The sequence below is a fragment of the Nicotiana sylvestris genome, chromosome 10, assembly GCF_000393655.2.
Source record: "Nicotiana sylvestris chromosome 10, ASM39365v2, whole genome shotgun sequence".
Lineage (NCBI taxonomy): Eukaryota > Viridiplantae > Streptophyta > Magnoliopsida > Solanales > Solanaceae > Nicotiana > Nicotiana sylvestris.
The window spans coordinates 158,368,819-158,384,193 of record NC_091066.1 but is presented as its reverse complement, the minus strand read 5'-3'; the positions used below and the strand labels follow the sequence as shown (position 1 = coordinate 158,384,193).

Genomic DNA, 15,375 nt, shown 5'->3' with positions numbered 1-15,375 from the left:
CAACGGTTTTACATGGGTTTGGCAGATAGCGTGAAGGGTAATATTGATGCTTCAGCTGGTAAAGCATTTTTGAGCAAAACGTGGAGAGAAAGTCAGAGTCTGCTTGACAAGATGGCACAGAATTCGGGGTGGACAACCAAGAATGCACCTATCACTCTAGTAGTTCACTCAGTGCCCTTAGATCCATCCAACACTCTTGCTGAAAACATGGCCACATTAATGACACAGATGAGTCTACTCACCAAAAAGGTGGAAGAGTCAGGGCAGAAGCAACAGGTACACATTGTTGATACTACCAATGGGGTCCTATGCACATCTTGCATTAGTCAGCCAATTGGTAACCAATGGAATGCAGAAAGTGATCATCATCACTATCCTGAAGACATGAATTATGTATCTAATTATGGGGGCCAGAGACAAGGTAGTCAGAATTGGGGCCAACAAAATCAGCCATACAGGTCAGTCCAACCATAGCTCAACAATGGAAACATGGGAGGTATGAGACCTCACAATAAAATGGCGCCTTACCAAAGGCCACAGGGATATGACAATCAAAATCAGCAGCAAATTTATCATCCTCCTCAGTAACAGTATGGTGGAAGACAGGAAGATAGGTTTGCTGGACTCGAGGCAATGATGCAGCAGGTTATTGGGTCAAATGCAAAAATGAGTGAAAGAGTATATGCACATGGGTTAGCTATTAAGAATATTGAAGTGCAGATGGGCCAGATTTTGATGTCTTTGAATAATCGTCCTCTTGGGACATTGCCTGTAGACAAGCAGGTAAATCCAAAAGATCAAGGCCCAAAGCAGCTGATGGTAGTGAGTCTACGTAATGGCAGAGACTAGACTTGGAGCATGACAGGGCTCGAGAAAGCAGACAAGCTGAGACACTTATACCAGTGCCCATTGAGCTAGATGAGTCAACAAAACTGATAGAGTTTACAGTACAGCCTACCCAGGAAGAACATAATACACAGATTGAGGCTGAGAAAGAAGTTGATACAGCCCAGGAACAGGTAGTTGAGGTGGTAGCTGACAAAGAAAATACCCAAATTATTGGGAATAAGAGACCTCCCGCACCATTCCCACAGAGGCTGGCCAAGTACCAGAAAGAAGAACAATACAAGAAATTCTTGGAGATGCTGAAACAAATCCAGGTAAATATTCCATTGATTGATGTTTTGAAGGATATGTCTGGTTATGCAAAAATTATGAAGGACTTAATATCCCGAAAATTCGATTCCCAGGACTTGGCCACAGTGACTTTTACTCAGACCTGCAGTGTTGTGGTGACTAGACCAGTTGCTGAGAAGCTGTCTGACCCAGGGAGTTTCACAATTCCATGCACCATTGGTAACTTTTCTTTTGCCAAGGCACTATGTGATTTGGGGGCTAGCATAAATCTTATGCCCCTGGCGATCTATAAGAGGTTGGGGATTGGAAGAGCTAGACCCACTTCTATGTTATTGCAGCTGGCTGACAAGACCGTGAAAACGCCTCTGGTATCTTGGATAATGTGTTGATTCAGGTAGGGAAATTTGTGTTCCCTGCAGATTTTGTGATTCTAAATTGCAAGGTGGATGAAGAGATTCCCATAATTTTGGGAAGGCCGTTCTTGGCCACGGGGAGAGCTCTCATTGATTGTGAAACTGGGGAGCTCAAGATGAGGTTTAACGATGAGGAGATAACATTCAATGTGCAGAAATCTATGAGGCGACCAAGGGAATTCACCAATTGTTCTCTTATTGATGCCTTGGATGTAATCGTAGAAGCTGATGATGAGACGTTAACTATTGAGGACCCTCTTGCTACATGTATGGTAAATTTAGATGAGGTGAATGGGGAAGAATTTCCATAATGGGTGCTGGCTTTAGAGGGCAGAGAGTTTTGGGATAGAACTCTAGAATTCGAGCCCCTGCACTTAGAAAACAGAGAAACTCCTCCAGCCAAGCCATCCATAGAAGAACTACCAAAGCTGGAATTGAAGCCATTGCCCGCCCATCTTAGGTATGAGTTCCTAGGACCTAACTCCACATTACCTATTATTATCTCATCTAGTTTGTTAGATGTGCAGGCACAAAAACTTTTGCAGGTACTCAAGGAGTGCAAGACTGTCATTGGGTGGATCATGGCAAACATTAAAGGGATCAGCCCGGTATATTGTATGCATAAAATTCTGCTGGAAGAGGGATACAAACCTTCCAGGGATCACCAAAGAAGGCTGAACCCCAACATGAAAGAAGTGGTGAAGAAAGAAGTGATCAAGTGGTTGGATGCGGGAATCATTTTCCCAATCTCTGACAGCAACTGGGTTAACCCGGTGCAATGTATTCCAAAAAAAGTGGCATGACGGTGGTCAAAAATAATAACAATGAGTTGATCGCTACAAGAACCGTCACAGGCTGGAGAATTTGCATGGATTACAGGAAATTGAATCTGGCCATCCGAAAAGACCACTTCCCACTTCCCTTCATTGATCAGATGCTTGACAGATTGGTAGGGAGGTCTCACTTCTGTTTTCTGGATGGGTACTCAGGGTACAATCAAATCTCCATTGCACCAGAGGATAGAGAGAAGACCTCATTCACTTGCCCATATGGCATTTATGCTTTTCAGAGGATGCACTTTGGCCTATACAATACACCTGCCACATTCCAAAGGTGCATGATGGCCATATTCACTGACATGGTCGAAGACATAATGGAGGTGTTCATGGATGATTTCTCAGTGGTGGAGAACTCGTTCGACGAGTGACTTATAAATCTGACCCGAGTGTTGAAAAGATGTATTGAGACTAACCTAGTACTTAATTGGGAGAAGTGACATTTCATGGTACAAGATTGCATAGTCTTGGGACACCGGGTATCAAGCAAGGGAATTGAGGTGGATTGTGCTAAATTTGACGTGATAGCAAAGTTTCCACCCCCCACCTCAGTCAATGCAGTCAAGAGCTTCCTCGGGCATGCCGATTTTTACCGGAGATTCATAAGAGACTTCTCAAAAATTGTCAACCCTCTCTGTAAGTTGTTAGAAAAAGATCACCCTTTCTTGTTTTCTGATGATTGCAGGGTAGCATTCGAGGAGTTGAAAAAGAGGATAGTCACAACACCCATCATTGTTGCCCCCGACTGGGAGCAACCATTCGAACTCATATGTGACGCCAGTGATTATACAGTGGGGGCAGTGCTGGGACAGCGGAAATACAAGCTAATGCACCCAATCTACTATGCCAGTAGAACACTGAGTGGAGCCCAGTTGAACTACACTGTGACTGAAAAGAAGATGTTGGCTGTGGTGTTTTCATTTGACAAGTTCAGATCATACATGATTGGCTCTAAGGTAATTGTATATATTGATCATGCAGCTCTCAGGTACTTGATTGAGAAGAAGAAGTCCAAACCGCGCCGGATTCGTTGAGTGCTGTTACTACAAGAGTTTGACCTTGAAATTCGTGACCGTAAGGGCACAGAAAACCAAGTCGTTGATCATCTATCACGACTTGAAGGAGCTGAAAACTCAGTTGATGTTGAGGACATTCTGGAAACCTTTCCAGACGAGTAGCTACTTGTTACAATCCTTGAGGAAGTGCCATGGTATGCAGACTTTGTAAATTACCTGGCAAGCGGCATAGTTCCCTATGACCTTTCCTCTGTGCAAAAGAAAAAGTTTTATCGTGACTGCCACATGTATTACTGGGATGAACCTTATCTGTTTAGAATATGTGTTGACAATATGATCCGGAGGTGTGTTCAAGAGATATAACAATCTTCTGTTTTGCAGGCATATCATGCATCAGCATATGGCAGGCATTTTGGAGGAGTCAGGACGGCAGCGCAAGTGATAGAAGTTGGGTTCTACTAGCCAACAGTGTTTAAGGATGCACATCAATAGGTGAAGAGCTGTAATGAATGTCAGTGAACCGGGAACATTTACCGTCACCATGAGATTCCTATAAACCCAATTCAAGAGGTTGAAGTGTTCGATGTTTGGGGGATAGACTTCATGGGCCCCTTCGTCAGCTCCTTTGGAAATAAGTATATACTTGTTGTTGTAGATTACGTGTCCAAATGGGTGGAAGCTGCAGCACTTCACACCAATGATGCAAGAGTGGTGGTGGGGTTCTTGAAGAAGAATATATTCACCCGTTTCGGGACCCCGAGAGCTATTATCAGTGACGGGGGCACTCACTTTTGCAATCGAGCCTTCGAGATGTTGCTAGCAAAGTACGATATGTGCCACAAGGTAGAAACACCATATCATCCTCAGAACAGTGGACACGTCGAAGTGTCTAATAGAGAGATAAAGAGTGTACTGACCAAGACTGTGAACGCCATAAGAACTAATTGGGCAAAAAAGCTAGATGATGCACTCTGGGCCTACAGAACTGCTTTTAAAACACCAATTGGCATGTCACCATATATGCTGGTGTTCGGGAAGGTCTGTCACTTGCCAATGGAACTAGAACATAGAGCTTGGTGGGCAATGAAACAACTGAATCTGGACATTGAGGCTGTGGGCTCAACTAGATTCACAGAATTGCATGAGCTCGATGAGTTTCGATATCTTGCTTTTGAGAGCACGAGGCTGTATAATGAGAGAATGAAGAGGTTGCACGATAAAAACATTGTTGAAAGAAATTTCAAGCCCGGAGATATCGTGTTGCTTTATAACTCAAGATTAAGGCTATTTCCAGTTAAACTCAAGTCACATTGGTCTGGACCATTTCGAGTGGTCGAAGTATTCCCTTCAGGTGCTGTAGAGATTGCCTCAGAAAAAGACTCTCATACATTTAGAGTCAATGGGCAGAGATTGAAACTATATGTGGGCATGGATGAACCAAAGAAAGTGTCAGAGATCCATCTGACTGAACCTCAGAGGTCGAGCGAGCCTTAAATGTGCTTATTTGCATCGTGCCACGACGTTAAATCAGGCGCTGCATGGGTGGCAACCCATGAATGTTGTTGTTTTTCTTTTCTGTTGTAACTTCCTTATGAAATAAAAAAAAAATTCCTCGTGTCGAGGCTCAACCGCGGTAAATGACGAGTATTCTGGCAAGATTGCTCGATTTACCGCGACCATGGTGGGAGCGGCATAACCGCGGTGAAACACGATCATTCTGTTTCATGCCTATTCACTCACCGCGGCCGCGGTGATTCGCGACTTTTCTGTCGCCCAGGTAAGTGCGATTTAATTTTTTTTCTTTTCTTTTCTAATTTCCCCCCCTCCCCCTTAATAAAATTAAAACGCCAGCCCCACCCCTTTTAATTTCCCCCATCTCCTCTCCATCTAGAACCCTAACCCAATGCCTCTCTCTCTTTTTCTTCTTCTTCACCTCTTTCAGACTCCCACACACACACCACCCACTTACCACTCTCTCTTCCTCAACTTCTATTCTTCTCGCCCTCTACTAGAACCAGGTGTGTCAAGCTTTCCTGTCTCTTCTCTTGTATTTTTGTTTTGGTATTTTGCAAGCTTAATGTTTTACTTGTTGTAGTATTTCTATTTCAATTTTGTTTTGGTTTTATTTTGTGATTTTTAGTGGGTTATGTGAAAAATATTGCAGAGAAGAGTGTGGTTTTGTTGTGTAAAAAAATAAATTGTGGTGGGGTGGAAGGGTAAATGAGAATGGTTGATTTGGGGGATGATTGATGTTTCCATGGGGCTAGGTGTGTTAGAATAGAGCCCTTGCTCATAAGGTATTTGTGAAATTTCCCCAATGAAGTTATAATGGCTAATGTGACCATGGTAGTGGTGAAGTCTGAGTAACCACCCAGGGTTCACACAACTTAAACCCTCACTAATAGGAGGATCTGTTTTTGGCAGGTACAATGCATCAATCCAGGAAGAGACGTACCATAGGGTCCTCCGCTAGTGGACCGGGCAGTTCTTCTAGAGCTCGGGGTCAAGCTAGTGCGGAACAGTTTGACCGCACTAGGTTTGTCTCCAAACCAGCTGAGGACAGGTATAATACCAAGGCGTCCAAGAAATTATTACCTGAAGTACATATTGACCGGCAAGCCTTGCAAGTGGAATGCCCAAATATCTTTCCCGAGTTTAGGGGGTGTCAGCTAGACATCTTCTTTGATGAACAGGTGGAGGCGAATGTACTGATAGTAAGGGAGTTCTACGCTAACTACCCGGAGCATGTTAATGGGGTGGTCACAGTACGAAACACCCGGGTAAATGCGTCCCTTGAGGCCATCCGCCTAGTGCACCGGCTGCCAGTATTCACTGGCGATAGAGATCATTACATTGCTTATCACCGCCCAACTATCCAGTGGGCACCGATTCTGGAAGCAATATATGTGCCTGACAGGGAGTATATATGAATAAATCACATGATCATATTGAACTCCCAGTCCCTCATTTGGGAGGCTAAGTGTTGGCTCATAGTTATCAACAGCCGTTTACTGCCCTCCAGCAACACTACTGATATCAATGGGTGACGAGCAGCAGCTATATACTATTTTATGACCCACCGGGATTTTGATGTCGCCAAGCTCCTTCATGATGAGATGTTCATTCGTTCCCCAGAAGTACTCAAAGGGTTTTAGTTTCCCTCTCTATTTACCAAGCTGTGTCATGCTGCACGAGTTCCTGAAAATCCCAGAGTATATGGGAAATTGCCATTGAAAGCCCCATTCCAAACTAGCAAAATCACAGTTGGGAGAGAGCCAGTAGCGATGGTTGATGATGATGATGCTGAGGACGTTGTTACCATACCACTGCCGAGAGCTGATGAAGCGAGCCCATCACAGGCCCGCCAAAGTACCCGCATGACAGCCTTGGAGCAAGATATGGTTGGCCTCCGCACTTCGGTCACTGACCTGGGCACTCGAGTTGACAATTTGACTACTCAACATGCCAAGTCGGAGAAAAAGATCATGGGCTGGCTCCGGGCACTAGGACGAGCGTGTCACCTCGATCCTAGCACCATATCTGATCAGGATTGAGCATCAGGGAAGTCCCCTTACCTTACTCTGCTTTATATTCATTGACATGGGGTCATGCCAATGCTTTAAGTGTGGGGTGGGGGATGGTTGTTGTTGTAAAATTGTATAACTTTGTATGGTGTTTTTTTTTGTTTTATTTGGTATTGTTAGTTTATGTTAGTTAACTTCGACTTGGCCCGAAGACGGACACCTCTCTCTCGATGGGTCTCTCGAGGGATATAAGTCAAACAAAAAAAAAGATTTTTGTTTGATTAGGTAGGGTATCAACTCCCCCTTGGTTTTTATTTAAACCACGATTCTTTTCCAAGGGTTTCTATTTGAACCGATTGTAGTTAGTTTTTTTTTTAGTTTAGAAAGTCTTGGGCAAAAAACAAAAATAGAACTATGGTACCTTGAATAAAGACTGCTTTAGTGTGACACTTAGTCTCTTTAGTTGACTCAAAGAAGGCCTTAAATTGTGTGTTCCTGAATGGCTCAAGTACTTAGAACAGAGTGTCTGATGATCCTAACTGAATTGAGTCATGTGTCGTGTGTGAGTGAGACTTTCTGTATTCTGTGTTAACATTCAAGGCCTAGAACTTTCTCTGTGTGTGTGCAAAGCGAAATGGTAGTCTTGTTTGGTCTGGAAAGTTATATAGGCATTTCTTTGCTTAACCCTTGGTCTGGAAAGTTATATATGCATTTCTTTGCTTAACCCTTCTAAGTATACTTGTTCCCACCTAACTGTGTATACCCTAGTCAACCCCGTTGAGCCTGTAAGCTTGTTTTCCTTGGCAACCACATTACAAGCCTAACTCGGGCTTAAATAACCTATCTTGTTGAACCCTACCACCTCTTAGAAGCACTCAAAGTGTAACGGATATGGAAAAATATAAGTGTGGGGTGGTTGGTTGGGCTGTTAAGTGGAATTAAGGGGACAAAAAGAAAATAAAAGTGCACTGACTGATAAACAATATTAGAGGCCAGTAGAAAAAAAAAGCCTCAAAGTGGTGGCAGCTATTAAAAGAAAAAGTGTACTTAAGAAAAAAATAATAATAATAAGGGGTTAACACAATAATGTAATGGTGGAAAGAATGTGTGATAAAGTGAAGAGCTTAAAAGTACACAATGTAGTGGAGTGCTTAGGGAGGTGTAGTCACTATACCCAGATGTATCCTACCCGTTCCGCAAACAACATTACAACCAAACAAAGTCTTATTTGATTCTAGACCGAATGAGCTCGATAAGTCGAGTATTACACTACGGGCAAGCCTATGGTGTGTTGTTTATGGCATAAGAATTTGTTCTGAGGATGAGTGAAATGTTGTATTCGAATTCCTCGGTGTGTGGTGTGTAAATGATATAAGTCTCTTTTGTAGTAAGTAGGCACATGATTCATGAAGGGAAAGTAAGTCTGGACCTCTGACTGAGAGTAGGAGAGTTGTTTAGGGGTATTGCGTGGCTAGAAAGGAGTCCACTCTTGAGGTGAGGAGATTGCACTGAAGTAGTCTATCCATGTGAACTATTCTTGATATAGGGAGTAGGGAAGTGACCCAATGACGATTAGGCCTATATAGTGTGGTTTGTTGCTAGAGGACTAGCAACGGTTTAAGTGTGGGGTGTTGATAGTGGGCTATATAGACGCTATTTACACTCTAAATGTACCATACTTTATTGTTGTTTTAATGGTTAAATGATAACAAAATACTCTAATTGGTGTTCTTTTGCTTTGCAGGGACTAATCCAAGTTAGGAAGAGACTATGGAGTGTTTTGGAGTCAATAATGTGGACATAAGGTCAATCAAGAAGAACCCAAACGAAAATAAGCAAGAAAGAGGCAAAGGAGGACTGGGAAAGATACCATCGCGACCACGGTCAACCGCGGCTAGACCGCGGTAGTCCAAGCAAATGAGGCAGAATAGTTGTGTTTCACAGCGGTCGCGCCGCGTTCTACCGCGTCCACGGTCAACTGTGTAACTGCCCAAAACTTTTGGGACTAAAGTGTAAATCGGGAAAAACTTATCCTAACCCTTTATAAACTCAACAAACTCGCTCAAGCAAAGGTTAAACTTGTTTTTAGATTTAATTGGAGGCAAGAAGAAGTGTGAGAAGAGCAATTAACCATTAGAGTTTTTCAATCTTCTCTTTGTTATTTCAATTGCGCATTATGAATACTTTTGTAGTTTTATCTTGCTTTGCTATGAGTAGCTAATTCCTTATACTAGGGTTTTGATGGAACCTATTGAAGGATGAACTCCGTGCTATGGTAATATAGTTTGCCCGGTTTAATCTCTATTTGTTCAACTACGTTCTTGTTGTAGTTAATTGATAGGATCTTCAATTAGCTGTGCCTATTTAGTATGTATTACTCGGGAGAGAGTGCATATTTAGGTAATTGTTGAACATCACCACTCCCAAAGTATATGAGGGATCAATAACCGAGGGTTTAAAGGCGGGATTAGGGATAACGAAGCCTTGGGTGTGATCTAAAGTGAGATGTAATCAAGGCCAGCTAGCGTAATTCGAGAAAGTGCGTCTAGTAAATTATCGTAATCACTCGGGAGAGATTTATGGTAGTAAGAGTGCTCATGATCGATAGAGATGATTATGCAAATCTGTATGCAACATAACAGGAAGGGATTCCATCAATAGGGGAAATCACAACCTTAGATCCTCCTCTTAGTTGTTTACAACTTAATCATAGTTAGTCTTTAGTTACTTAATTGCAGTCAGTTATAGTGAGTAAAAATATCCTCAATTGTTATTCAAAACATTTGGGAAGTTGATTACGTAGAATTTAGTGAGTCTAACAAGAGTAATTGACCTTGTGGGTTTGACTCTGGGCTAAATACTCAGATTATATTTGCAACGTCCGCTTGGTAATTTTTATAAGGCATAGTTGGGCGTGATCACTCTTCCTGCAAAGAAGGGGTCGGATCAATATCAACCTGTTACCCGTGGTTCTAGCGACATTCCATGGAAACCTCCAAGATACTCTGGTACCGATGGTATTGGATAAGATTCTAAGGGCTTTTTCCGCATGTGCATGAGGGTATGATTTCTTTAAGAGTTGTAACTTGTTGCTTCAGATCTGGGCCACAGAGCATTTCTTCTAACGAGAGGCCAGAATCGACTACTTTGTAGGCGTCAGCAACATGATCTGCACCCACAATGAGAGGATGAGACATTGGGTCTCCCCACATAAACAAGAAGAGTGGAGGGAAATGTTGACTAATCTAAGTGGAGAATGGGAGAATTGGAAGCTGTCATGGTTAGGTGGGAGGGCAATCATAAGGCCTCCTAAAAAATACTCCATTAAGCTGATAGGACTTGAGGGCATCCAGCCATACTCACCCCTACGGGTTCTCAAACAATTCGGGTTGATCCAAGATGTGCCTCTATGGACAAGGACAACACTATATAAGGATGAGTATAATGGACAAATTCCAATACCAAGGATAAGAAGACTCCAGAAAGAGTGGAATATTTGGTCACAATGCCAAACTCATGGTGCACTCGAGAGTATTATGTCTGGATCAACAAGGAAGATGATCTAGACCGACCAAGCAGAAAGTTTATAGCCTGGCTGGAGGATGCAGTGGCTACTTTGAAAATCTACCATGAGATCATGCCACATAACCTTGTGACTACCTCAATGCACCGTCAGGTAGTCCCAGGATCCATTGATCACATGCTGTCACCTACTGAAGATGATGACCTAGTAGTGGAGTGCATCCAGATAGAATCTGAGATAGAGAAGGAGGAAGATCTAGAAGAAGAATCTTAGTTCAATGATGACGGAAAGGAATTTGAAGAAGATCGGGAGGAAGAGTCGGACGAGGAATAAGAGATAGGGAAAGATTCCAAGGATGGTTACTAGAAGTTGGTTAATTTCCCCTTCTTTCTCATTTTTTATCTTTATCTCCAGTTTTCTTATTTTTCCCTAAGGGCAAATTGTTCGAGCCCATGCAGTTTTGTGAATGTCGGAAATAATGATGTAACCTCTATTCCCGTTTATTTCAACCCAAATACTATCAATAAAAACAAAATTTGCTTCGGATCTAAATGTGTCAAATCTGATTGTTTGTCAAACATTCGTGACTTAGGCATACCTCCGACAATGAGAGGTCCCACAAATTTTAGAAAAATGTGCTCGCCTGAATACGTGAATTAACTGCTCTGTATGACCCATTACTTGTATAAACAAAGAAATTGACTTTTGATTCTTTTTTCTTTTTCTTTCATTTTTTGCTTTATTATTACTCCCCAAAAGAAAGTTGGTTTGTGTCGACTCATAACTGACGGAATCACCGTACAACTTAAGATCAAAAGGGAAGATGTCTCCTAGGGAAAACTCGACCGAACATGATCTAGTCATAGCCGATGGCTCGGGGCGATCGGGAGAGAAGGACGATACAAGGAATGATGAACATATGGCCAGGATTGCCCAAGAGATGGAATCTTTAAGGGAGTAAGTACAACCTATCAGGGAGCTAGCACATCTGGCCGTGACAACGCTTTCGCAACCACCTCATTTTTCCTCATTGGACTTAATCTCAGACACTTTCCTTCTACCTCTCGCCAGGCTAACAACACCCCGGCATCAGTACCCACCACTCAAATCATACCTCCATTAACCCCTGCAAACCCACAAAACCTCCTATCCATACTCCCTAAGTACCACATTACGTTCAAACGCCACAAAACCCACCCGTTACCACCAACACAACTGACACCCCTTCTCGTGACGGAGTCATTTTTACCACTCACCAAAATTAGCACATATTCGTAGCACATATCACTGCACGTGAGCGATATGTTCAAAGGTGATTACTTGAATACCTTTAGCGAAATTTTAATCTTTGCCACTGCCTACCACAGCTACCTTATACTTGCATTCGTCTCTGCATTTTTTTAGTCCGTACATCACCACCCAAATTAAAATAACAAAGAAATTAAACATTATATTAGTGGAGAAATGAATAAATAGAAGTGGGGAACATGGAAAAAACATGAGGGAAGAAAAATCATTCTATTGGTTGAAGGAGTTTATAAAGTGAGGTTTCCAATTAAAGTTTTTGCATGTTTCCATAAACACCTTATCAATAATAATTTGACCAAAAAACCTTCTAATATCTTCTGCAAATTTTTGATGTGGTTCTAACTATTAAGTTTGCAATAAGAGTCTTTCCTAATCATTTCTTTTAAGATTAATTTTCAACATCATTATTAGTGAGATCGTTAGCTATACAAAAAGTCATGAGGTCCAATTGTTCTCAGATGAATGTGATGATGCTGGATTAACGCGTAATCGACCAATCAATTAACGAAAGCAAACAATTAATTACCTTTGATGTGCATTGATTAAGAATAATTCCATGAAGATTTGTCGCGGTGTTAGTGGTAACTAACAGAGGCGGAGCTAGCCTTAGAATTTATTAGGTGTGGGTTCGGTCGAACCCAGTCATTTTAGCTTAAATATTGTATTTTAAAAAATTCATTAAATATATATAAATATTTAATTGTGAATCCAGTAACTAAAACGAGTTATAGGTTCCGTGGCAAATTCAAAACCCATAAACTTCAAATCCTAATTACGCACGTGTAGCTTACACATAAGAGCAAACTTCTAGTCCAAGATGATAGAAACTACAAGCACTATCAATTAAAAATAGACATAATGTAGTTCCAAAAGAAGAATTTAGAAGTACACATATAGTACAAACTAATCATTCCACTATTAAACAAATAATTCTCAAAAGTTCACATAAGAGTATATATATATATATATATTTCTAGGCCGGAGGAATACGATTAGTTTAGAAGCAAATGATGACAACTTTCACAAAATAAAGAAAAAGCTTTTTGCAGGATAGAAAGCAAAAAGAAGAAAGGGTAAAAAATTAAAGCTTTTCATTTCTCTATCTATTAGTATAGTTGTTTATTCTTTGCAAAAGGAGTTTTTGGCTGCTTTAAAGTTTAAACATGAAAGAAAAAAAAATGTTTTTCGGACCTTTTTGCTTCTAATTAAATAGTAAACCATGGGTTCGTGTCAATTTGAGTACTAATTCTGTCAAAATATGAATGTCGATTTTGGCGATGTCATCTCCTTTTTTTAAGGAAAAAATTATAATACCCCAAACTAATGACACATAATATGATGTTATGAATATCTGAAAATTCTTTATACATAGTTTCTTTGGTCAGAAACTAATTAACATTATCAACCCTTGCAAAGGTATTTTAAGAACAAATTAATTAATTAATAAATTGAAGTGGATTAAGACCCTCAAACAATGGTACATAAGCAAGGGTAACATGTGCACGAATTAAATTCAGGTATTATTCTAAACGCACAAAGATAACAGTTTACAAAAAAATAAACAACGACGTATGTGATGAAAACTTCTAATAATATTTGAATACTGTAATAAGTGAATAGCAAGTCCAAAGTGAATGGACAAATGTAAAGGACATGATTAATTAGTTTTAAGTAAAAGAATACTAATACTACAGAAGATAAAAGGTGATGATTGCAGTCTAGAAAAACAATTTGCAAAGACGAATTAAGTACCAAATAATACAAACAAAAACTATTTAACTAATAGTAAGTTTTGATGTGACCTAGAAACCTTTGAAAGTGCATTTGTTTTTTTTCTTTTACAACTACTTAACAGGTTTGATTAGAACTTAATGATTAAGACCTATAATAAAGCTTTAATATCATCGAGATACTACTCATTCAAGCATTTATGGAAGATATATTTCACCACTACTCTATATACTTTAATCTCTAACTACCACTATCATTATCGCCACCCACCATTATAGACTATTACCACCTACTAACTTACTGACTACCACCGTTTCAGCCATAACCGCCACCACCCAATCACTGCAGTCAGCTGTTAGCACCACTAGCCATTCACCACCACAAAACAATTGCCACAGCAACCAACAATGACACTAGCCACTACTATATATCACTAATTACCGTTTTCAGTCGTCACCACCATCAACCACTACTGTCATCTACCATCACCGCTAGCTACTACCCACAATGGTACAATCCCCACCATCAGTCAATATCACAACCTGTTAGGACCGAAAAAATCAGGTGTCATGCGGAAGCTAGCAAAGCAAACCTTGAGCGACGATAAATCATGCAACAAAGAAAAATATACCAAAAAAGACATAAATATTTAATGTGGTTCGGTCAACTGACCTACGTCCACGGCAGAGATGAGCAATCCACTAGATAAAAAGATAGTACAAAATATCGAGAGAACAACCTCAAGAAGAGGCAAACACAAGTGACACACTAACACTTGTCCCGTAAAGTTCTCCCCTTAAACACGACTCTCAAACCTCATATGGCTATATTGTGGATGCTATTGAATGAGAAGGATGGATCATCAATTTATAGAAGTCGAAACTTTTTCCTACAAGAAAAAAGACTAGCCAAATATAGGAGAATTATAATTTCCTTCTACAATAAGGAAAACCCAATTAAGGTAATTATATTGCCCTTTTCCTTCAAGAGATAGGAAAACCAAATATGGTAAGAAAATCAGGACAACGCCTAACAATTCTCCCTCCCTGACCTGAATTTTCTGACGAAATAAACTTGATCCATCTTCTTCACATAGCCTTCAACAGGTCGCATCTCCAAATCTCCACCATAAAGTTTGTCTCAACGCGAGTAGTATTCCGGTCAAATTTCTCAAAGAAAAATTACGATTATCGTCAAATATGTTGCGGCTAGAACTGAACCCGCCAAGATGAACCTGTCTTGAACCTCGCTCTGATACCACTTGTTAGGACCGAAAAAGTGAGGTGTCATGCGGAAGCTAGCAAAGCAAACCTTGAGCGATGATAAATCATGCAACAAAGAGAAATATACCAAAAAAGACACAAAGATTTAACGTGGTTCGGTCAACTGACCTACTCCACGGTGGAGATGAGCAATCCACTATATAAAAAGAGAGTAGAAAATATCCAGAGAACAACCTCAAGAAGAGGCAAACACAAGTGACACACTAACACTTGTCCCGTAAAGTTCTCCCCCTAAACACGACTCTCAAACCCCATACGGCTACATTGTGGATGCTACTGAATGAGAAGGATGGATCCTCAATTTATAGAAGTCGAAACCTTTTCCTACAAGAAAAAAGACTAGCCAAATATAGGAGAATTACAGTTTCCTTCTACAAAAAGGAAAACCCAATTAAGGTAATTATATTGCCATTTTCCTTCAAGAGATAGGAAAACCAAATATGGTAAGAAAATCAGGATAACGCCTAACACAACCAACCACCACCTCTAATCGATATCCACCACCACCACAGATAGCAATCACCACCACCATCCACTGTATGATTTCTCAACAAAAAAATTATTGATATAATATTTGATTAATTAATATTTTATTTGAATTTAT

At 40.7% G+C, this 15,375-nt stretch overlaps 2 protein-coding genes across 2 annotated transcripts; both read left to right on the top strand.

The window, feature by feature from the left end:
- Positions 1-12: 12 nt before the first annotated feature.
- On the top strand, positions 13-1,861 carry LOC138880169 (uncharacterized). The gene is made up of 4 exons (XM_070159841.1): positions 13-458; positions 603-783; positions 843-1,505; positions 1,706-1,861. The coding sequence occupies exons 1-4, from the start codon at positions 13-15 to the stop codon at positions 1,859-1,861; spliced, it is 1,446 nt and encodes a 481-aa protein (XP_070015942.1).
- A 2,144-nt stretch (positions 1,862-4,005) lies between these two features.
- LOC138880168 (uncharacterized) lies at positions 4,006-4,896 on the top strand. The gene has a single exon (XM_070159840.1). It carries the CDS (start codon positions 4,006-4,008, stop codon positions 4,894-4,896), a length of 891 nt encoding a protein of 296 aa, XP_070015941.1.
- Positions 4,897-15,375: the final 10,479 nt, after the last annotated feature.